This window comes from Oenanthe melanoleuca, chromosome 5, assembly GCF_029582105.1.
Source record: "Oenanthe melanoleuca isolate GR-GAL-2019-014 chromosome 5, OMel1.0, whole genome shotgun sequence".
Classification (NCBI taxonomy): domain Eukaryota; kingdom Metazoa; phylum Chordata; class Aves; order Passeriformes; family Muscicapidae; genus Oenanthe; species Oenanthe melanoleuca.
This window is the reverse complement of record NC_079339.1, coordinates 39,903,218-39,926,347: the sequence shown is the minus strand read 5'-3', so window position 1 is coordinate 39,926,347 and position 23,130 is coordinate 39,903,218. Positions and strand designations below refer to the sequence as shown.

Here is a 23,130-nt window from a genome sequence, read left to right as displayed (position 1 = left end):
GGCGGCCCCGCCCCGGCCGGCCCGAAATGGCGGCGGCCCTGACCCGTGAGGGCGGGGAGGATGCGTTCCGCCGGCTCTTTCGCTTCTATCGGCAGCGCGACGCGTCCGATCTGCGGGGTGTGGTGGACTTCTCCGCGCCGGGGGGCCAGGTAATGCTGAGCTGCTTCTGCCCGCGCCCCGCGGCGAGCGGCTCGGAGCGCGTCCCGCCCTCCGCGCGGTGTCTCAGTGCGGGCTCTGGCGGTGTCGCTGCAGCCCGTTCTCTCCACCTGCTGTTTCCTTTCGAATCCCTAGTGCTGCCCCGTTTCTGGCTAGAGGGTGCTGTACTCGACCGCTGAGCGTCCTACGACTCCCTGAGATGTTTTAAAAGTGAGGGTGTAACCCAAGAGGAGCAGCTGGGAAGGGCCCGGAGCCGCTCTGCCCGCGGGCCCCAGGGCCGGGCTCGCCCCGGGTGCCCCTGAGACGCTGCCCGGGTCACAGATTTACTGCTTTTGCTTATATTTACTTCCATAATGTTTAATTAGCTCCCTACACAGTAGGGAGCCCTAGCAGTAGGAGATCTTCAAAGCCTCTAATAACACCACGTGATACTTAAGCAGCGTAACTTCTGGACATAAAACCCCAGGTTTCACTCTCGGAACTGACAGTTTCCTGGGCCTGCTAGCCCTTGTCTTACCCTGAAGCACCTGGGTGGGCTGGAATCTGCTGCTCTTTGCTAGGCTGCCTTCCCCCCAGTCAAGTTTCTTCTCCTTTCTCACTCCTGTATAATAAATGCTTGGCTTAGTCATCAGCACGAGTTCAGCTATTACAGTGGGTCGGGGAATACAATCATCAGCACAGCTTAAAGAAGTAGCCATCATAGTAGTTGACCATGTTTTCAGTGATGAAAAAATTATCCTTAAAACCTGTCTTCTGTTTTGTCACCTCACAAAAGGATGGCACATATCTGTTAAAAGTGTTGTTAACCAGGTTGTTAACCTTTTGGTTAACAATTGGTTGTTAACCAATAATCTGCTTATGAGTTTATGTAAAAAAAAAAAAAAAAGTGAGGGTTATAGTTAAAATTAAACTTCGCCTAATTTTTCAGTTTCGATGCTTAGTCTTTTCTTTTTGGTGTTCTGTTAAGCTATTTATTTTTCTATCTTTTTGGGCTGTAATTTTGCTGTTGCTAATGGAACACAAAACCTGACCCATATGAAATTGTTGCAGGCATTAGAATTAACTAAGGAAGTTGTTAACGTTTCAGCCTTTCTAGAGATTGCAGGAATCCTGTATTTGGTAAAGGATTACAGCATTATGTCTCTTCTGGGAAATTCAAAGTATTTGAAACCATCACAAGGATCTGTCTTCTCTCAATATGATTCTTTTTGTGCCTGTTACCTTCTGAGATCAGGTGACAGTTTACTAGTGAAAACATCTTTTCTCTTTAAACAGCTTTTCTCTTTAAGAGCTACAGGCCAGTCAGATTGGCCCAGATAATATTGCTTCTTTTTTCTCAGAAAACTGCTTCAAGCAGTTGAGCTCTTCAGTGAAGTGTGACATACCCCATCTGCCCTGTTACCAGGCTTATTTAAGTGATGCAGCACATGTATTTCTTCAGCACAGAAACATCTCCTGTTCTCGAGAAGCCCAGGCAATAGCTGGTGGGGAAGCACTTTGAGCAGGCAGTGAGGTGACAGTTTTGGTCAGAGGAGGAACCTTCCTGGGGACACTGGACAGGACTGTGAAGTAAGCTCAAGGCTGGCACTCACAAAGCTGCTTTTGACAAAAAGCTGAAAAAATGGGTAAAACGGACTATATTGCCAGAAGGTGCTGTCCAGCTGTAGTTGAGAATTTCTTAGAAATTCTGTTATGTAATTTAGTCCTGTTGCTCAGAAAATGTTAGCCAGAGCTGTCAGCTGCAAAGAGACTGATTTACAAATGCACCACTACAGAGGCTCTGTGCAAAGAACTTAATTTGATATATGTTTTAAGTTGTTATAGACAACGTCTTGCAGTCTCTGCCTGCTTATTCCTGCTGTGCTTGCCTTTCCTTATATGAGCCTGTACCTTTCCACTGCTGCATGGAGAACTGGACTGGGGAACTTAGCCAGAACAAAACCAGCCTGCCTCTACCTTGCCCTCCTCAAGACATTTCCCTAAGTGAAGAAGGGATTTGTAACAGAGTAGAATAAGTTTGGTGGATTTTTTTCATTAAATGTTAGCTTAAATACATGTCTTATTGCAACTTAAGAGCGTATGTCGAGTTAATACATCTTGTTGATCCTGCTGTTGGACAGAATTGGCAGGGTGGCATTCAGAATTGACAAAGTTTCTGTAGTCCTTCATATCTGAGCTTTGGCTACTTCATTGCTGTACTGTTTATCCTTCTGCAAATTCGAGATGAGAATAGTCATCTACCCTATAGGATCATGAGCAACTTGTATTTTGAATGCTCTTTGAAAGTAGAAAATGTTATGAGTATATTGCTCTCTAATGGAGGTTGATAACTACCAGAATGTTTTATAATGATGAGGCTGTACTGTGGAAATGCACAAATCATGATGATTTTTTTTCTCATTGGTGTATATTGTTTGGGGTGTTTTATAAGTGGGGGACAGCTTCTCTCGAGGTAAAACCTGTAAATACCTTTTGATTCTTACATTGAATGTGTCCTGGCTCTGTTTGCCCTGTCCTGATCACAACTGTTTGGACAGTAGTTCTGTTCTTTCTCGAGAGTTACCTTCAAGCATGGGAGCACTCTTCCTTTTTGATGCTATTTTTGGAAGAGTTTTGTGTTTCTCACTCTTTTATTTGACTAGATCCATTTTCTTTTGCCAGGTGTTCAGATCACAGCTCAGTATTTCTTCAGTCAGTGATCAAGATGCCTACAGAGCAGGATTACAGCCAGTTAGCCAGTGGAAAGCCTATGGCCTCAGTGGGTATCCAGGTAGGTACCTCTGATTTCAAGAAAAATGAAATAAAACCTCGTTGCTTTGAATTCAGGCAGTTTCAATCTTATCTTTCTTGTACTGCCTGAAAAAGCTATTTTGGTTTGCCTCAGTGTAATTTGATGTTGTAGTAAGTGCAGGAAGATGAACAAAGCAGCTGAAGGATGGATATAGCAATATTTATGAAGGTGAGAAAAGCCAATTGTTTCACAGTGAGATCAACCAGACCATAGCTCATGGGAATGGATTCCTGTGGCCTTTGGCAGAGATTTTATTTCTGTAGAACCCCTTTTTCCTCAATATATATAATGCACATTGGGTACGTGGCTGAAATACAGTAGTTTCACAGTTGAAGTGTGGCATCTACTTGTCAGTGTAGAATGTGGAGTACTGTAAGTGAATTAAGAGCCTTTTGGCCTATTCAATATGCAGAGTAATTTCATTAGGTAGGTTACTTCAGAAATGGAAATGTGTTTTAGATTTGCAGTTTACCTGGTATAGTGACAGAGAGGTATTAGGTGGGAAGGCACTTCCAGAGGTCTAGGCCAACACCCTGCTTAAAGTAGGATGAAGTTGCAAGTTAGATCAGGATGCTGAGAGCTTGGTATGGGTAAATTTTGGAAATCTCCAAGGAGAGAGATTATACACCCTCCCTGGGCACCTGTGTTAGTGATAGGCCATGTTTTTTCCTAAACCTTATATCTAATAAAAATTTGTCTTGCTGTTATTTGTGATTGTTGTCTGATCTTGCTTTGTACATCTGAGAAGAATTTGGGCTTCCCTCCTCTCTCATGCTTGTAGGTGGTGCTCACCAATACCAAGATGTGTCACTACCCCTCGCTGCTGCTCACAGTTTGTCCTCAAGGCAGCCTGGCCTTGGTTTGGAGCTGCTCTTCACCCTTGGGCCATACTGTTGTATGGGGTTGTTCTGCCCTAGATGCAGAATTACCACTGTTGAACTTCTGAGGTTCTCTTTAGCCCATTCTTTTCAAAGTCCTTCTCAGGGACAGCAGTAGCCTCCAGCATATCCACTGTTGCCCCATTTTAGTGTGATCTGTAAGTGAAATGAGGATGAACATCCCATCGTTCATGTTGTTGATGTACATGTAGTTACCAGTCTTTGCCACAGGATCAAAGAATGCTGCTCATAAGAGCTGCTGGCTAGATATGCATCATCAAATCACTGTTCTTTAAGCCTGGTGACCCAGCCACCTTTTGCTTACCTGTTCAATTTGCCCAAAAAAATTATAGCTCCCGATTTCGCTCCAATGGTGTTGTAGAAGACCAAGTGGAAAACTTTTCTTAAGCTAAGGTAAATATCATCCCCTGTTTTCCCCTTGCCTGGACATCTGACTGTAGCAGGCAGTAAGGCTGATTAGACAAAATTTGCCTTCCATGCTGTCTGTTCCCAACCACCGTGTGTCTAGAAGTGGCTGCCATGAAAGTTTGCTTCATAATTTTATCAGGGGTTTTGGTAAGGCTGATGAGTTTGTAGTTCCCCAGATCCTCCTTATTTCAGGGATTTTTGTTTGATTAATTATGTTTTTTCTCATGTTTCTTTTGGTTCATTGGGACCTCAGTCAGTTTCTTTGTGAGTCGCTTTGAAGCCAGCTTAGCATTTCTGAAACTGAGGCAGCCATGCTACCCATCTGGCATGTTTAATATATAGGGAATTGAATAACTTCAGGAGAAAGAATTCTGCCTGTTCTTGCATCTATAAATGTTTTGTTCCACTTACCTGTCATATTATAGCTGCCCTTGCTTGGTGTGCCTGTCATTTACTGTCTGTCTAAACGTCTTTCCTAGTAATTACATAGGGGGTGTGGGGAATCACAGTTGTTCCACTCAGCTGCATTTCTCTTCTGCTTTGGCAAAGGAAACCTTTTACTACAATGAAATACAAATGCATTGACAAGTTATCTGTCCTGTTTAGAATCAAGTCATGTATGGACTTGAAGAGAATAATATTTTATCATTTTTCAGCTTCCTTTATCTGGACATCCTAAAACAGTAGATGTGTAACCATCTGTCCTAATAGCTTTCTAAGTCAAGTAAAAATTTCTTTAGTTTTTTTATGAGCGAATGGAAAGGAAATAATTTGGTTTTGTCCCCACAGTAAGCAATGAAGTAGAAGACTAAGGAATCTGGGTGAATTTCTATCATGGTGTCCTGAGTTCTGTGAGAAGCATGTGATGCTGTCTTTGGGTCTTTGTAACTGACACTGGTTTTTGTTTTTTTTTTAAATGAGAGGTTTTTCTTATTGTTAGACAACTGCATGTTTTATCCTTCCTTTGACTAAGCTTGGAGACTACTTTCATTAGGTGCAAATTAATTTATAGTACATAGCAAGGTAGTGCTGCAGTAAGGGAATTGCATCAGCTTCCTCAGAGCAGTCTGCTTTAGTATACAGATTCACAAAGAATATTTCTTTTGCCCTTTCACCCCATATCTTTCAAGGCCAAGAGGTTCAATTATGTTGTCTTTGAAGTTTGTCTGTGGTGTTCTTCAGTCAGTTCAGAAAGATTGCTACAGGAATATATTTCTTATTTCTTATTCTTCTCCCTCCTATGTGTGCAAGTCACTGATTTTTAGCACTATTAGTCTTTGTTCTATGTTTGCATAGAATTTTATAGTAAAACTCTGCAACTGTGAGAAATTCAGTTTCTGCCTTTCTTGACACAATAACCATAGTAGTAACCCACGTTTTAGTTGTTACTGCTCTTGTAAATCAAGACCAGTCTAGCTTCTTAAGAGAAACCTAGGTCAAGGAAGGGTTTGAAGGGACTTGAGCATGTTCTAAGTTTGTGATATCAAAATCATAAAATCTTGATTCTTGTTCTCATTTCTGCTTGTAACTAACTCTCCAGGCTTCAATGCCTTCATTGATATCTGGGGATAATACATACATAGTGGAGTGTAATTTCAGGAATGTAGTAAAGTGCTTCAAGAACCCCACATCAAAAGCTGTAGACAGGAAGGGCAATATTATTATTCTGTTCTATGCAGTTCTGGTCTATGCAGATGCCAACAGAAAGTAAATGTAATGCTTCCGGCAGGGAAACTTCTTGTAGCCAAACCTATCAAAAGGCTGACATAGTCTGAAAGTGCAGGGAACAGAGTGAAGTGAATCACTGTAAGTTATTAATATACTGAAGGCTTTTTTTCTAACCAGTTACTTTAATCTTGAGTCTGAGCTATGCTGCCAGGTAGCTCTTTTTGTGTTTTTATTACCACTTTTATAAGGCCACAAGGCAAGTTTGTATCCTACTAAGAGTCCTAGCTTTGCTGCTTGTTTTTTAATCTGTTTTTGTCTCTGTTAACTTGATATGACTGAAAAGTTCAAAAAGACACAGTAGGCCAAAACCTTAAAACCTTCTTTTCCTTTGTTCCTCTTATGCCCTTATCTCTCTTTACATGTGAATTTTGTGTTGGTGAGTCTTACTGAATTGATAGTCTTTGAGAGAGTGCCTTGATTCTCAGAGTAGGTACAGTGCAGATTAATAGCATCTCTCATATGGGCTGCTGCTTGAACCCTGCCTGAGGTGCCTGGCTAAATGAATGTGCAGAAAGCTGTGTGTTTATTTTGTGTTAATTAACAATACCTGCAAAGTATTCGCAGTCAACAACAAGTTATTTGGGATTTAATTTGACTGTCATGCCCCTTTCTGAGTGTTACCGTATCAAATTGCAAGTATGGATACAGCCAGACTTACCTGGAAATAAGCATGAAGCAAAGAGGAGGATGCTTTACATTACTAGACACTTGGTCAGCCCAGGGTCTTCTTTCTGAATTAGCAATAGGAAGACAGTATGAGTTCAGAGACAGGGATAAAGTGAGTTTGAAGCACAGAAAAACTAGGCCAGAATTACTTTAACTTTGCTGAGATTAAGAGAAAAGTCATGCTGAACAATTTTAAAAATAAAATTTACTCCAAAGCAATTGGATTGCCATGTTCTTCTTCCTTTATCTCCTGTAATCAATATGCCTTACATAGGTATGTCCTTTATTGTAATTTTTGTTTGGACCAGTGTTGGCTGCCCTCTCTGCCTTCTGCCTTGTGCCACCATTTGTTTTTTCTGAAAAAAACAGTAAGTTTCAACTTAACTGTAATTATTTTCATCAGCTTTTATACACAATCAATGGTTGTGTGTCTAAGGGTTTTTTCACTACCTCTGACTCCTATCTGTTGCTCTAGATTTAGAAAAAAACAGGGAGATGTCTAATCCTACTTTATCTCCATCCTCTCCTTTTTTTTTCTGTGGTCAGGGTTTATTTTCATACCAAACCCTTTCCTTCCGGGCTGCCAGCGTCACTGGGTGAAGCAGTGTCTCAAGCTGTACCCTGAGAAACCCAATGTCTGCAACCTGGACCTGCACATGGCTCCTGAGAAGACCACTGACCTCTGGGGACAGAGTAAGGAGCAGCTGAGGTAGGTCCACTGTCACCTTTTGTGGTCCAAAGTAATGGTGCCAGATCTCACCTTTGAGAAGGTCTAAGAAAATTGAGCAGGGAAGGGAAGCTGAAGCAGATTGTGTACATGCTGGCAGAATGCAGATGGTGTCAGACATGCCAGGTTAAAGATGGATATTTCATGGCTTCATGTGCATCCTTGTTAATTCTCTGCTTTCATTCTCAGTGGGATTTTCTAGTAGCATATTGTTGTAAAGCCATTGGTGAAATGTTAAATAGTGACCCTGGCTGATGTGGTGCTTGAAGCTTGCTAAGCTCAGCTACAACTGGAACTGTGAAGTCCCTCTAGGCCTCAGTTTTCCTGAGGCAAAACAGATCTTTTCCAAAACTCCCCACTAATGGTAGCATTTCTTCCCAGTCAGCTCTTAGACCCAGTACACTGTAATTGAAACACTGTTAGCTGTACTTTCTTGAACTTCTCGAATCTACCAGTTTCTATATTCTTATTTTCTAAAGTATTTCTTTCGGTTTGGTTTTGTTTGTGGTTCTTCTAAATTCAGCATGACATTGAATTAAATGTATTAAATGTACCGTTTTAATGGCAATCCTGTTTAATCTGAAAGACTCCTTCAGGTTCAGAATTCTGTGGCTGATGTAGGTGCCTTTCCTCTACCTGATCTGGAATTTAATGGAGAATTTGTCCCAGTTTTGAAGTCAAGTAGAAAGTTTAAAAAAAGGAAAAGTCTTTTAAAGTTTGAGCTTTAATAAAGTCACCTGTAAAAATACATACAAGACGGATTGTTTGCAGTACAAAATCTTATAGCTATTTGCATATTTATTGTTACCTTACTGATTTCACTGCTCATTTTTGTAATGATTGTTATGTATGATGGTGCAACCGGAGTTCCCTACAATGCTCACCTTCCACCTCAGTCTCTAAGTGAGGCTGACATGCTGAGATTTTTCTTAAAAAAAACTCCTGACATCTGCAAGATATAGAATGGCAAAAACAAGATTGGAGCAATTCTTCTGTTTCCACCTAGGAAGGAAGTTATACTCTCACTTATGTTTTCCAGACTCAGTCAGAATTAGTTACAGAAATGTAGAAACCATTCTTGTGCTCTATCAAGAATGAAAAATTTTTCTGTAAAAGGATTGTGCATTGTACCCAATGGCTGAAAGAAGTGGGGTGCTGTTCCAGTTTGACAGGACCTCCTGCATGCAGAGAATGATCAGAACAGAGGTTAATTTGAAACTGAATCCTATTCAGTTGAAAACAATGTTTGAAAGAGTGATGGTTGGCAGCAACCCTGGCAGGTTTATGAAGTACTTACCTGAGTCTTCTAGAGGGCAAACTGCCATATTTGTGCTTATACCTAGGGACAGCAGATGAAACTAGCCAACCTCTCTTAGTATCTGGAGTGAAGGCCTTTCAGGGAGGCAAGAAACAGTGCTTAGCTAAAGAGAGGTCTACTTCTAAGATGGAAGTAGATGCTTTAGTGCTCTTTAAAGCCATCAGGATAATGTATGTGTGTGCTTGGGTCATGACTTCTCTGCTCTTTTCAGGATACAGGAATCACAAGGTAGGGTGAATCTATACAGTTCCTAGACATATATGCTATGCTGTCCTCACAAAGTGGAGCCTAAGTACTTTCTCTGGTGCTGAGGAAAATTGAAAGCATAAATGGGAATAGAGCATTCCCACAAGGGAGATATAAATATATGGATATATATATATAGATGTCCATCCTTGTGTATAAGGAGAAGGCTGGAGGGGTTTTATAGATGCAGTCATTACCAGCAAATAAATAAACAAGGGATCTTCAGACCAAAGCTCCCATGCTGTTCAGTAATTTTCTAACATAGTTATAGCAGACCTTTTCTGTGCTTTCTTGTGGGACCTCATTGTTTCCAGATACACAGCACTCATACTTTCCTTTTCTTAGCAATTGCATATGAAATCACATGCAAAATAACCAAGTTCTGGGAATAAAGGCTTCCCATATGCATTTGAGCTCTTGCTGCTGTGCAAACACTCCAGCAATGTAGCAAAAGAAGGGCACTTTCGAAAGGCATGGGCTAAAATAGTTTCATTATGAACATTGTTTGTCATTTGAAAGATGTACAAGAACAAGCTCTCCCTTTTTACCTGCTTGTGGGCTACACAAACTGTTCCAAGCAGCATATATTTGACAGTTACTGTGTTGGTGTTTATGGTAATTGCAGTTGCTCTTATCCTATGACAGATGGAAATTGGAAAGACTATTATCAGTAATGAGTAAGCTAAGAAAAATTACTAAAGGTAAAGAAACTGGCCTTTTACTCCTGTTCCTGGTTTATCTTAGGAGTTATCAGTATGGCATAGTTGAAGGATAGGAACAAGCTGCATATCCAGGTAGAAATGCACATTAAATGTAGATGTTTGGCTGAGACTTGACCATGGCAGCACAAATCTCAATCCTTTTTTGTAAAAGAGAACATGTCATGCTGAACCACGCTATTAATGAGAGCCAGCTGTCTGGTACTACTGTTTATCTTCTGATTATATTTCCCTTTTCTGTTCTTTTCTTTTTTTACATAACATGTGACTTGGCTTGACAAGAGTACGCTGGAATTGCTAGAATGAGTAGACTAGAAGATAGATGTGTACCTTCCTTTTTGTATTTGTCATTAACATATTTCTATCTGGTTTACTTTCTTTCACTCTGTAACTTTCCAACGGCTTTTCCACAGTCTGTACTAGAAGCCTCTCCTTGAAGCCTCTTCTTGCTTTCATGATTTCAAGTAAGAATGGTAAATTGGTGTGTGGCTTCAGACCACTCAGTCCCTTTACTTCAGGGCTGTCACATGAGAAGAACAATTCTTTGCCCTTCATAGCAGTCTGGATAAGGGGACACCTGCAGTCTAGACTTTTTGACACTGTGGTCATAGCTAGAGAAGTCTTGCTTTTTACTGTGAGTCAGTCCATCCTAAGGACATTTTATCAATCTACCAAGTAGTAGATTGATAGTACCATCCTTTGCAGTGTTAGGCAGCATGCTATGCTTCACTGTCAGGCAACTCATTTTCCTTTCTTGTAATTTTCCATTAAGTGCCTAGAATGTTTTTTCCTTGCATTTGCAGCTTTCGGATCTTCAGATTCTAGTCTTTCACTTTCAGGTGCTCAAATAGGACATGTTTAATTCTGATTTCTTAATCTGCACTGCTCATTGTGTTGCCATCCAACAATCTCTTAAGGTACCATGTTAAAAATACAAGCTTTCAAACTGACAACAGTTGGCAGTAGGCCACATAGCTTGCACACATTCCATGAACTAAATTTTCAAGGTATTTGGAGGAAGAAAGTATTGGCACTAAAAATAAAAATTTAGCATTGATCGGTTTTAATAACATTGACTGGTTTTAATAGGCTGTGAAATGGATGAGTGAATCTCAGTATTCTATGCTGCACTACCAGAAGACCCCTCAGAAATTAACACATATCCTATTTCTTTATATTTTATCTTCGTAGAAGGAAAGGTTCCAGTAAATGGGAGCCCAGGAGCCTATTGGAGAAGCTGCGCTGGGTGACCCTTGGTTACCATTATAACTGGGAGACTAAGGTATTGAGATTAAGTTCTTCTCCATTTTTCTTAGCCATAAGCACTTAGAATGGCAAACAGAGAAGGACATCAAGGAATAAAATGTTTATGATCCTACAAGACAGTCTTGAGGAAAAGCACTAACAAACCATGCTTTTAAGAACATTTAATCTGTATTGGTTTACTGTGAAGGGTTTAACAGCAAAAGTTCATTGCTGCATTCTTTTCTTTGAAAGTTAATATGATATCATACACTCACCTCTAAACCTGCAACTATTTCAGGGTAAGTGGCCTTTTTTTTTTTCCTACCAAAAGGGATGATTACAAAAACATTGCTAACTACTTCAAGCTTAATTTGACTTCTGGGAAACTACTTTTCTTTGGTGGGTTGAGCCAGGAGCAAGAAGAGAATGCTGCTCATGTGATTTTGAACTTAAATGAGTCTGAACCACTGTAGTGTGTTCTTACCAACTAACAGCTGTTTTGAGGATCCTGATCCAAATAAACTTGGTTTTTTTCATGAGACTGAGATAGATGGAGGCTGATAAACATTGGCAGAGTGAATATGCATCTTATCTGTATATTGCTGATAACCAAATCTGCTTGCAGCCTTTTATTTACTGGATCAACCTGTTACTGGATGGCCTTAAATAAAAGTTTGGTTATTATCTTCCAGTCCTCTCAGAATGACTTATGGGAGAGATAAAACTTAGGTTTGCAACTGATTCATGTTTGTTATTTATGAAGGAATAAAGATGCTTGTTTTGGAGTTGTGTTGATGAGCTACAGAACTGTCTTTCCATTGGCAGCTTCAGGTTGTGACTGAGAAAATCCTCAGGATGTTGGTACTAGTCTTAACTGATTTCAAGTTTAGCATCTAGATATAATGATTAACTTCACAATTAATTGAATCTCTGGCAGTGTCAGTCTAGGCCATTAATTTAATGGTAGGTGGGAAATCTGCTGTGGCTCTGCCTGTGTTGTAGTCATTTTCTAGTTAAATATGATGTCCTTCTCCATGATTATCAGCCAGGCTTTTGAGTTCTTTTTCAATGTTTGTTTCCAAGTGTATTTGCTGCTCTGATTTGTTGGGTGTGGCTTTCTTTTTTTTTTCCCCCCTTCTCCTCCTTCCAGAAGTACTCAGCAAATCACCACACTCCTTTCCCCTCAGACCTTGCATTCCTATCTGAACAAGTGGCTGCAGCCTGTGGGTTTCGGGGTTTCCAAGCCCAAGCAGGGATCTTGAACTACTATCATTTTGATTCTTCACTGGGAATTCATGTGGATGAGTCTGAACTAGACCATTCTCGGCCCCTATTATCATTCAGGTGAGTCAAGGAAAGCACACTTGAGTGTTACAGAAAGATGGGTGCCTTTTTTCTAGGACTGCATATGGTTATAGGAAGGCAGTATGATGTAGTTTGCTAATTGGGTATATAATCTTCACTCTCAGAAGATTTGAATAGCAGAAGGCTGTAGGTCAGGGACATAGGTTTTTCTTTAAGGACTGCTAGAATAGCATGGATATAGTGCCTGGAGTGAAGAGTTATTTTGCAGAGAGCAGAGTTCTGTTTTAAAGCAGCAGTGTCGTATCTAAGCACAGCTTCAAAGCTGGCAGGGCAATTGCTCACACTGTGCCTATTGTGAACCAGATCTGTTTGCCATGTTCCCAACTAAAAGTTGTTCTTAGGAGTCCCTCTGGTTTTTGTGATTGCTTGGGGTGTTTTTTATAAAGGAATTTAACTACTGATATTTTCTTACCGTACAGAAACTTGTTCTCTACCTGAATTTTTTTTCTCTTTTCTCTCTATCCTTATGCCATCTCTAGTTTTGGGCAATCCTCCATATTTTTGCTTGGGGGCCTGAAGCGGGAGGAGGCCCCAACAGCGATGTTCATGCACAGCGGAGATATCATGGTGATGTCTGGCTTCAGCCGCCTGCTGTACCATGCTGTCCCCCGAGTCCTCCCCAACCCTGAGGGGACAGCTCTGCCTTTGTGCCTCAACCAAGCTCCTTCTTCAGACCTCCCTGTTGGCTCAGTCATTGAGCACAGCTCTGATGAGGATTGGCAGGTGTGTGCCAAGTACCTGCAGTCCTCCCGCATCAACATGACTATTCGACAGGTGTTGGCTGAGGGTCAGAAATTTCCAGAAGAATCTGGGACAAATGGAAAGGGCCAAGCTCCCTCTGAAGATAGTTATCATGAGAACAGCAAAGCCAAAAGACATAAACCAAACACAGTCACCTGAGACCAGGTGATCATACTGATGTGGACCGGACAGGCAATCCCCATATGGAATTAGGAACTGGTGTCATACTGGAAGTCACTTGTCTGTATTGTGGTTAATAAACTTGTGCAGAATAAATGTAGTCCTTCTTGCTGTAACAAATAGGTGGGAGGAGAAAAAGAATTTAAAAGGAGAAGAAGGGTAAGTTCAGGACTGGTACTCGGGAGATTAACTCTATTGGCATTTTGTTGCAAATGTTTACTGTACTCTGTTTCCTTTAAAATACCTGCATGTCAGAGAACTTTAAGCTTGGTTAAGCTTAAATGGTTTAAGCTTTTGGTGAAGCGTGGTTTAAGCTTTAGGAGTGAGGCTTATAAAGTGTTTTGAAGTCATAGGGCAGAGTGTTAGCAAAAGATACATAATTGCTATGTGATACAGAATCCTGTTGGGATTGTAAAGCTCAGCTGAAGCGGAGTAACAAGTATAAATGAGAATGGGCTGCTATGGGTGTAAGATCTACCTGCAAGGTGTTCAGTATAATTACTTCTACAGCAAAAATGGGTTCAGTGATCAGAAACTGGTAGCTCCCTCAAGCAACACATGCTGTAAGCTTGCTGTAGTCCTGTGCTCTCCTTTCTCCTGCTTGCATCCCCTCAGCTGCTGCAGAATCTGCTTTATGGATGGTACTGAACATCTTATCTCAGATTTTAGAGAGAAATAGCTGGGAGCAATATCTGCATAGAATATCTAGTAGCTCCCAACTGGGTCTCCTCCCAGCAGTATGTGACTGAGCCCAACAACAACATTCTTTCAAAACTACTCTCTCCTAAGTGCCTATTGTGTTACAGTTCTCTAATCCCAAGCTAGCCTCTGTAAGGAACAGGATGACTTGCAAATAAAAGCTAGGAAGCTGTAAATTAAGTACCTAAAAAATTAATCAGTGACTATCTCTGTTACCCAAAGATAAATGTATTGAAACAAAGAAAAGCACTAGCTTTTGTGCTAGTTCTTTTTAAGATTCAGACCTTCCTATCTACTTTTTAATGCAATTTTAATTGTTGGAGTAGAATGCACTATCCCTGGGGTATTTTGTTGCACTTTCCCAGTGAATAAACCTACTTGGTTTTTAAATTAAAGATCTCTATCAGTTTTGGGCTGGTTATTTTCTTCTTTTCTTTTTCTCCCTGTTAGTTGTTTCAGTGTATTGTTAATGCTGCTGTATCTCTTGTGCAGTTCCCTCCAGGCTTCTTTTGGATCTACTGCCTCTGCAATCTGCCAGCTCCTGTGGAGGAGCCCTGCATATGTCTGCAGGGCTGCTTTGCTTATGGGCAGTTCAGGGTTTGTTGGGCAGTTGCAGAGGGGTGTTGCCTGCAGTATTAAAGTCCAATTTAATACATATATGGCAACTTTTCCTCATGGGTAAAGTGTCTGGTCTGCTTATTTCATAGGAGGTGAATGTGTGTTTGCATGCAATTAATTCCTTATATGATACTGCAAAGAGTTCCAGTAACTTAAGGTCTAAAATAATCAGGTATGAGTTTTAATATCTTTATGCTAGATGTGTGTCCTTCCTGTAGCCTGGGCATGGTATATTTACATCTCAGCCCTGAGTGAATGTATTACGCAGAGAGATTACAATATGACCAGAAAGTAAAGCTGAGTGAGTCAAGCACAGAAAACAACAAAGCTCCCTTAGTTTCACCTGAAGATGGAGAGGAATATCTGTTTTCCTAACTGAGAAGGTAAATTGACTGCTCTTCACTCTGGAAAAGGAAGCAGAGATTGTCCAACTCACTCATATCTGATGATGAGACAGGACAGAATCATGAAACTAGAAGGTGATGAACATGAGCTGATTTCTTCATTTCACAGGCTGGCTTGTTTATGATTTTCATGTCTTTTGTTCCCTATAAATATATTTGACTAGCAGTTGTTTATGCCAGGATTCAGTTGTTGCTGTGATTCAAAGACAAGAAACCGTATTGCAGTTAAAAATTCTAGTAAATGCTGCAAACTACTGATAGCAATTGGTCATGAGAAGTATCCAGTCCATTGAAGCCTTATGTTTAAAAGGTTTATGTTTAGCCACATGTTTAGATATGACTGAGTTGAGAATTTTCTGAGTTACTTACAGTCAAGCTTTTTTACCTAATGTCATTGTAAGACAGCCCTGATGTAGTTCTGTATCAGACACTCAAAAAATGAAAGGTTCATGACCCAGAAATGGACATATGGGAAATGGCCCAGAAAAAAAAAGCATCCATGTACCAAGAGAAACAACAACAAGAGAGAATTTCCTAGCAGGATCATTGGTTCTGTGACCAGAGCAGAGTGGAGTGCAAGTGAACAAACCACTGGACTTCTCCAGGCTCTGCAAACTATGGTTCCAGAACATAATTTCAAAGAGGCAGCAAGTCCTGGGAAGAAGGCAAGGAATAGGGCTGCATCCATTAATACACTCAGGAACCACTGACCTACTCTACACAGCTTTACAAGTCTGACATTTGCACTGCATTTGCTTGGGTTTGTGATGACATAGAAGGATTTTTTCATTGCACTGGTCAAATTTTTGTATCTATAGGTATCACAAATAATTGCTTGTGTTCATAACAATGCAGCATGCTGAGATAATCTCTGCAGTTTGTAATTCTTCTGAGGGAGAGGAGGGAAAGAAGAGGACATCTGGACCAATTCTGCAACAAAATTTATGTAATGAGTTGATTACAGGAAGATAAGCATGTGTTTCTTTCAAAGCCACCTGGAAATGAAGCACATTGTTTACCACATGTATGCTGTTCATTATGTGATCTATACATAAAGCTAGCCATCCAACAATTACTGCTTTTTTTAATCAAAAATAAAGGGAAAATAAATCTCCAGTTAAATGAGAAAGTGCAGTGGGATGAATACTGGAAGCAGAAGAGGAAGCTGCCTGCACCAACTAAAATTTTCAGTCCTCTTGAGAGAACTGTGCTAGAACAATTCAGTGTTACAACTGGACTGCTGGCTAGTGCCCAAGACAGATTTACTGCATAGCCTCTCCATGCTGCCAGGCAGTAACTTATGGGAAAGGTAGTCCCTAAAACTCTGCCTGCTACTGGAATGGTTCTCATCTTAGGTATTTTTCCTTTCTTTGAGAGCTTGTTGACATTTTTCCCTCACTGTTTAGCAACAGATATTTCTACCTATTGTAGTAAGGTGCTCCTAAGCTCCTCTATTTTGCTGTGTGCTCTGCTGAGCTAGTAGGTAGAGAGAAGCAAGTGGTTGGGGAAGGAAGCTGGGTAGGGAGTGCCAAGACAGCAGCAACATCACACTGCCCTGGCTGGAGTGAAGCTGGCCAGCATCTTAGAGAGTGCAGACAGCAGCTCAGATCTGTCTTGTTCTATTTGTATAAGTTATTCGCTGCATCACACTTGAAACAGGATAGATTTAACACAGAAAAGAGACTTGTCAGTGATAAGATTGTCTTCTACTTAATTAGGATGCAAAATTAATTGAGCAATAATTCAGTGTGCTCTAAGCATACTTTAGTTCTGATGAAATCGTAAAACTTGCCTGAGTCTGAGCACATTACCTCCAAAAGTTAACAGAAATACATGGCCTGCAGACATCAGTGATCCAGAAAACTATGCTGATAGAAGACTCAAAAACCCATATATAAAAGGCTTTTGTTTGTTTTTTTAAAATAATCTTTATGCGAGAGGCTTAGAGAAAACTAGTGACAGTCATACATGGTCTGCTAATGCCTCTGTAAATCCTAACAATCAGAGCTTGTTGAAAATAGTCTATAGTATAGTGCTACAGATCTATAGGAGGCATAAGATGTGTCTGACACAAGTTTAGCACTGTACAAAATAAGTTTCATTATTTATACTCAGCAAATATAATCACCTTAATAAAACCATTTTTCTATACAAGGGATTGAACAATGACTATGTTCATATGTCCTCTAGTAAAGTTGAGGTGAGATAAAAGTTGCTATTCTTTTAAGTGACAGCTTTGCTCATACAAGCTGTTTTCTTGCATCCTATCTGGATAGAAGGTAAAGGACCATAGAAATGGTGGTTGAAGAGACCTCTGGAGGTGTCTAGTCCAACCTCCCATTAGGAATGAGTGCTGTTGTCTACATGAGACTTAGAAACCTTCTGTGATGGAGGCTCTACCATTTCTTTCAGTAACTTGTACCCAGTGCTGTCATACTCACGAGGAAATTTCACCTGAGTTTCCCAGAATACAAACTCTATCCATTCTCTCTGCCCTTTTCTTACTATCAATTACTACAAGGAGTTTGCTGCCAGTCTCTCTGTAACTCTCCTACAAGTAATTGAAATCTACAGTTAGACCATCTCCCCTTAGTCTACTCTGAGCTGTATGGAAGGACCCCAGGAACCACATTCCCCCATAATAAAGTGCTCTGGACCCCCCATCTTTCTTCACTTTAGCTCTGTTCAGAACCTTGTCTGATTTCAGGTGCTGCACCACTCTCTCTCTGCTAGGGCTAGTTTCTGTTACTATCAGGGAGCCAACAACAAACTGACTTCTGAATCCTAGTTCCTAAATCTGCTAGATGCACTAGATCGACTATTTTACAGTGTTTCCTAAATTAAATAATTTTTCCTCCCATCTACATCATAACGAAATAAAAGTAGTAGTTTTGTGAGGTGCAGAATGAATGAACTACGCTCCCCTATGAATTTATGTTCCTGGAAAATTAAGTTCTCACTGAAGATTTTCATTTAGATTAGTACCCTTATGTCATTTTTTCCTATATGATGTCCCTAGAGTTTAATACATGCACAGTGCACCATTTTCCTGAATCAGGATATTTATAGGGTCCCCTCTCTTCTAACTGGCTTCCTATCACCTGCAGGAACTTTGCTGTGGAATTTATAAAATCTAACTAAAATAGAGCGACAGGTTTCAAAACTACTGGACAGAAATGTGAGAACACACCAAGTTTAACACATGCACAACCCATAAGAACATATGCTTTCTTCCTCTGGGAAACCAGTCTCAAAAGGATACTTTAATGCTCTTAATGCAAACTGATCTGGACTTCTTTAGCAGGTCCTGCTCTGAAGGATTCGGCTCTTGACTTCCCAGAGAGGAGAGAAACAATCTGGAATATCAGAGTAATTTCAGTCCAGCAGGCACAATCCCCATATGGTTCCTGCAATTATATCACCCCCTCCTTAGAAGAAGCTGAGTATGCACAAGAGACTGAACTTAATCAGCTAAATGCTTATCTCTCCAAGGTGGTGAATAAGTCTCTGGAGTACAACAGGGAGTCAGACCTCATTTTTATTCAAAGCTAGGGCTTGTATTCAGATAGGCATCATGGAAAGAACCACTTCCACTGGATCAGGGGTGAAGGAGAGAGGGGATAAAGTCTGGAAAAACCTGTAGTAGCCTTTCTTCTTTTCAGAATAGAGGTATTCATTCCTTTGTAAAAGGAAGCAAAAGCTTCCTTCTGGAAATACTTCCTATCTTGTTTTTTTTTCCGTGTCAGTAGAGATTATTCTGTCTCTGACCTTTTCCTGTGGGGCTGTTGAATGTCCTCTTCCACAAAATCCCCATGTGTAGTGGACTCTCTCCTGAGCTTCTCTGTGTAGCCTGACCTTTTTGTCCATGTAATCATACATCCCAGCACTGGGGTTGTGCCTTCCTTCACCATCACTCAGTGCTTATTTCCTTAATTCAAGAGCTCAGTGCTGCTTCCACCTGCCCACAATACAGCTTTTCTAATCTGTTTCATTATCTCAAAGCTCTTCCAAAGCATAGTTCAGGACCATTAGCCCCTAGAAGTTCAGAAGCAAGGCCAGTTTATAACAAAATGTGGGAAACAGAAGGAGAGGTAATGTGAGGTGGCATTCACACTTACGTGTAGAAATGGTGCTTAGGGACTTGTTTTAGTGGTGGACTTGGCTGTCAACTACAGCCAAGGCTTAGGTTTAGGTGTTAGATTTATGCTTGGACTTGATGATCTAAGAAGTTTTTTCCAAACTAAATGATGTCATGAATCTATGAGGCACAATGAAACAGTCTCCAAATATTCTTGTTAAACTATGCTTAGAGAATAAAAAGTGAGTCAGCCTAGAAGACATACAGTCCCTTTCTCCTCTGATTTTGAGAAGTCCGTATTTTACATTAACTTTTAGCTTCCTTGTAGGTGAATTTAAAATATTCACTCTGTGTTTACTGAGGAAGGCCAGAAGAATCAATAAAGGCCTTGGCTTTCTAGAGGTGATCGTCTCACCAATCATTCCTCCTGTGTTCTGCACTAAGGGCTTAGATAAGAAGGTTTTGTTTTTGTTTTCTTTCTCCTTAACGGATAGGTTTCTTAATTAGGGTGGGGGAAAAATGACTGCAATTTTGCTGTGGCAAATTAAAACCAAAATGAGGTAGCAAAGTGCAGGATCTAGAGGGGAGGGGAGGCCATCAGAGACAGCTATTGATTTGAAAATGATGGAGTAGCCAAAAGAGAGCACACAGCCTGGAAAGGAGACTCATCTTTCAAAGCACTGTTCTTTCTGAAAACAATCAGTCCAGGCAGAGGTGTTGGTTGATGCTAAAGCTTCGGAGTTAGATTTATTTCCAGACAGAACTTAAATTTTGGAAAGACTCACTGGTTCATAATGGGATTACTTCTTAACAAATTCTGAGATTACGAGAGCTAAGAATCATGGAATGGAGCTGAAAAAAAAGCTGAAAAACCTGAGAGGAGCATCAATACATTTTTAGCAGCAGAGGTAACAAAAAGAAGTTTGGAAATAGTTTCTTCCAAGGACAAAGTGTCACTACTCACCACAGCCTGGGCAGGCAGAGAAGTGGGAAAAAAATATACACTAAATATGAGACAAGCACCAAAATCTAACATACCCTCACTACCAGATCTTGATTAGCATGTCCCATCTTTTCTAGAACAGAGAGAATTGATTTGGCATCTTCTTATCTGGTCCCCGTGGCTGAGACCAAGCTTAGATACAGCTTTCTGCCACTCCAGTCAGTACATTTTTGTTTTCACTGGCCTTTTCCCCCTTGGCTTTTCAGACAACATTCGTCTAAGATTAGAGTCAGATGTTAGCCTGACCTTTCATCAAATATAACCTGGAAAGGCTGTCACAGAACTGCACCAATCTAGTGATGAGTGGTTTGAGTTTGTCACCTTGTTCCCATTGCTATGATGAAACCTGACTTGGGAGCATTGCTGATTGTCTGGTGTCTATGACAGGTCAGGAAGATTTTAGCCAAACTACTGCAAATAATCTGCAGCCATTCTAAAGCCCACTGAATGCTGCACACAAATAAGCCTCTTTTCAGTCCACACAGCTGAAAACATGCCTCAGGCCCTTTTAAAGCAAGGCTTTTGTTCCATCTTGCAGGAGAACTTCTGTTCTTCACAATGACATTGCTCCACCAAATCCTTATCACAAGGCTGGTGAAAATTGGCATCCCTTTTGCTTTTGGCATAGCATGTACCTTAGCATATCTTCCAGAAGGAAGATCTTCCCAGGCATAAAGGTGATGCTCAACAGTTCTCTAGTCCCCAGACGTGACTTGTCAAATATGAGTGTAGGGATTTGATTGTTTCCAAGCCCTTCCTGGCCCAACACTGTAATTATGCTTCAGGAGAGATCTGAGTTTGGCATGCTGTTTTAATGGGTCAGCTTTTACCTGAGCTGGAAGTGGAACAACAGACTGTCGCTTGCATAGGAGTCTTAAGCACCATAGCAAGTCTTGCATAGTCTTATTAGCATCACTGTCAAATTCACTAGCAATTCTTTCCTTCTCTTAGATCAAAATGATAAAGAAGAAATTAAAGGAAAGAAGGTGAGCGGGTGAGCCAGGTGAGCAAGCATAAAGAATTGAAGATACAGTATGTTCTTTCTGTCCCTGTGGTATAGTCAACCCCTGCAGCTGCAAGCATCACTGCACTCCATTCTGGAACAGCAGAGGGGCTCAGTGCTGAAGGCTGTAATCTTTGACTCCACAGATGCTTAATACTTTCTTTCCCTGAATTTCACTCTCGAAATGCTTTTTTTTTTTTTTCATGTGACATGAAACCTGCTGAGAAACCATGGGTCCCATCTGGAGAGTGACTTTGCAAATACTTTGTGTTTGATTCCATGAATATTATTTTCTGCAGCAGAAAAGTATAAGAGAAAGAAGCATTATTCACATACATGCTTAATTGAGATCTAATAGCCAAGGTCAGTGCTCAGCCCAGAATAGATAGCAGAAGCCTCCTGTGATATATTTCTGTGATGAGAGGTTCATAGCACACAGACTGATCTATTATTGGGTTTCACTATGAAAAATTTAGCTATCTCCTGGAATATGCTCAAATCTATTTTGCATCATTTCCTTGCTTTTTCATTTAAAAATATCTTTCCAATGAGACCTCATGACCATGCAAATTAGCAAGTCTGTGCTGTGTGGAAAGATTGCTGAACCTCCACTGAAGTGCAGCTATTTGTTCTTTTGCCAGCCTTCTGCAAGATGACAATACCTGTTTGTCAGTGTCTAGAATGCTTTTCTTTGTTTTAAACAAAAACCCTTACAGGGAAAAGGTGAGTACTCAAGGGAAGATGCTGCAATGGGCACATCAGCGAGGAGAAGCTCTGGACCTTTGCCTTGAGCTGTGTTCTGCATGTCTGCAAAATACCAGTGCAGCAGAAGTGACACAATGACCTACTTGCTGGTCTACAGCACCTCCCTGGTTTCCTGTGGTACTTCAGCTTACAGGACCAGCATGACCATCTACTTGGTTTCTTCTTTACAGCTTTTTCTCATGGGTCTGTGCAGATGCATCAGTGTTGCTCCCCAAACCAAGCATCTTCAAACATTTTTAGTCCACAAAGCCTTTCCTCCTTCAACTTTTCCTCACAGACCACAAAGTAACCAGCTCTCCAAACTGCTAACTGAGAACACAGGAGAAACAGGATTTATAATAGCTTCACAGACCACTTACAACTAGAGAACTGATGAAAGAAATAAGGCTTCTGAAGCTGAAAGGAGTAAGGTCTCTGGAGATGAAATACACAAATCTTTGAGGAGCACACCTTAACATCTGTGGTACGTGAAAGATGCAGCTGTACTTTCTTTGCCAGGAAAACAGCATAGGACATGATTAACAGAGAGCATGTTCTATGAGGGCACTAAAAGCAAGTGTGAATACACTAGGTGCAAAAAGGCTTTATGTTCTGGTGCACATTTGTCTGTCCTTGGAGTCTTGCAGTACCTATTGCAGGTGAGCCCGAGTTCCTGGTGGCAGCAGGCTTGGAGCTGTTCACTGTGATCTCCCTGGAGCACCTCCTGCAGCAGGTGTGATGTCCTCCAGCACAGCTCTCTGCACACATGCACTTTGTGCTAAGGGCTGGCAGCTGGCTCAGCCCTCGCAGCTCCTGGGGACACTGAGTGGACACACAGCAAGAACCATAGTGTGCCACAGCAGTTTGAGCCACAGCCCTTCTGTCTATGCACTGCAGTAGTGACCAGTGTAGGAGGTACCCAGACAGTGGCCCCTTCTACTGAAAGATGGAGTGTGCAGAAACCACTCCATATCCTGGTGTTTACATTCTCCCAGTCTGGAGACGGGGCAGGATGGTCCTCAGCCTTTCCAAAAAGAGGGAGAGAGAGTTTGGGGGTTTTAGAGGAATGCACAAATATCATTGCCTGGAAGCCTGGCATCTGTCAGCTAGAGGAGTGCAGTCACCATGGCAATTCTTCGCCTCATTTAACTGCCAAGTGACCTCGTGTGGTCATTTGTAGCCATTCCCAGCACAGCCACCCCCTGCCCTCAGCCCACAGCACATCACCTGCTGGGCAACATCGCTGCCCCTGCATAATGCACAGCATATATGTGCTGAGCAATTCACACTCCTTCACCTCTCTCCTGCTCATACCACCTGTGGCTCTAGAGAAGCACCCAGTCCCTGCTCCTACAGCTACAGGTCCCTCCACTGCACTGGCAAAAAGTCCCA

General features: G+C 41.2%; 1 protein-coding gene across 1 annotated transcript; it reads left to right on the top strand.

Annotated features, from left to right (window-relative positions):
- Positions 1-15: 15 nt before the first annotated feature.
- On the top strand, positions 16-14,283 carry ALKBH1 (alkB homolog 1, histone H2A dioxygenase). Its single transcript, XM_056493815.1, has 6 exons — positions 16-149; positions 2,818-2,926; positions 7,195-7,357; positions 10,850-10,940; positions 12,054-12,247; positions 12,748-14,283. The coding sequence occupies exons 1-6, from the start codon at positions 27-29 to the stop codon at positions 13,166-13,168; spliced, it is 1,101 nt and encodes a 366-aa protein (XP_056349790.1). The 5' UTR covers positions 16-26; the 3' UTR covers positions 13,169-14,283.
- The last annotated feature ends 8,847 nt before the right edge of the window (positions 14,284-23,130 follow it).

Excerpts from the sequence above, each read along its gene's own strand:
- ALKBH1 (XM_056493815.1), top strand. The coding sequence starts at position 27 with ATGGCGGCGGCCCTGACCCGTGAGGGCGGGGAGGATGCGTTCCGCCGG. Across the intron at positions 150-2,817 it reads TCTCCGCGCCGGGGGGCCAG|GTGTTCAGATCACAGCTCAG; the intron begins GTAATGCTGAGC and ends TTCTTTTGCCAG. Across the intron at positions 10,941-12,053 it reads ATTATAACTGGGAGACTAAG|AAGTACTCAGCAAATCACCA; the intron begins GTATTGAGATTA and ends TCCTCCTTCCAG.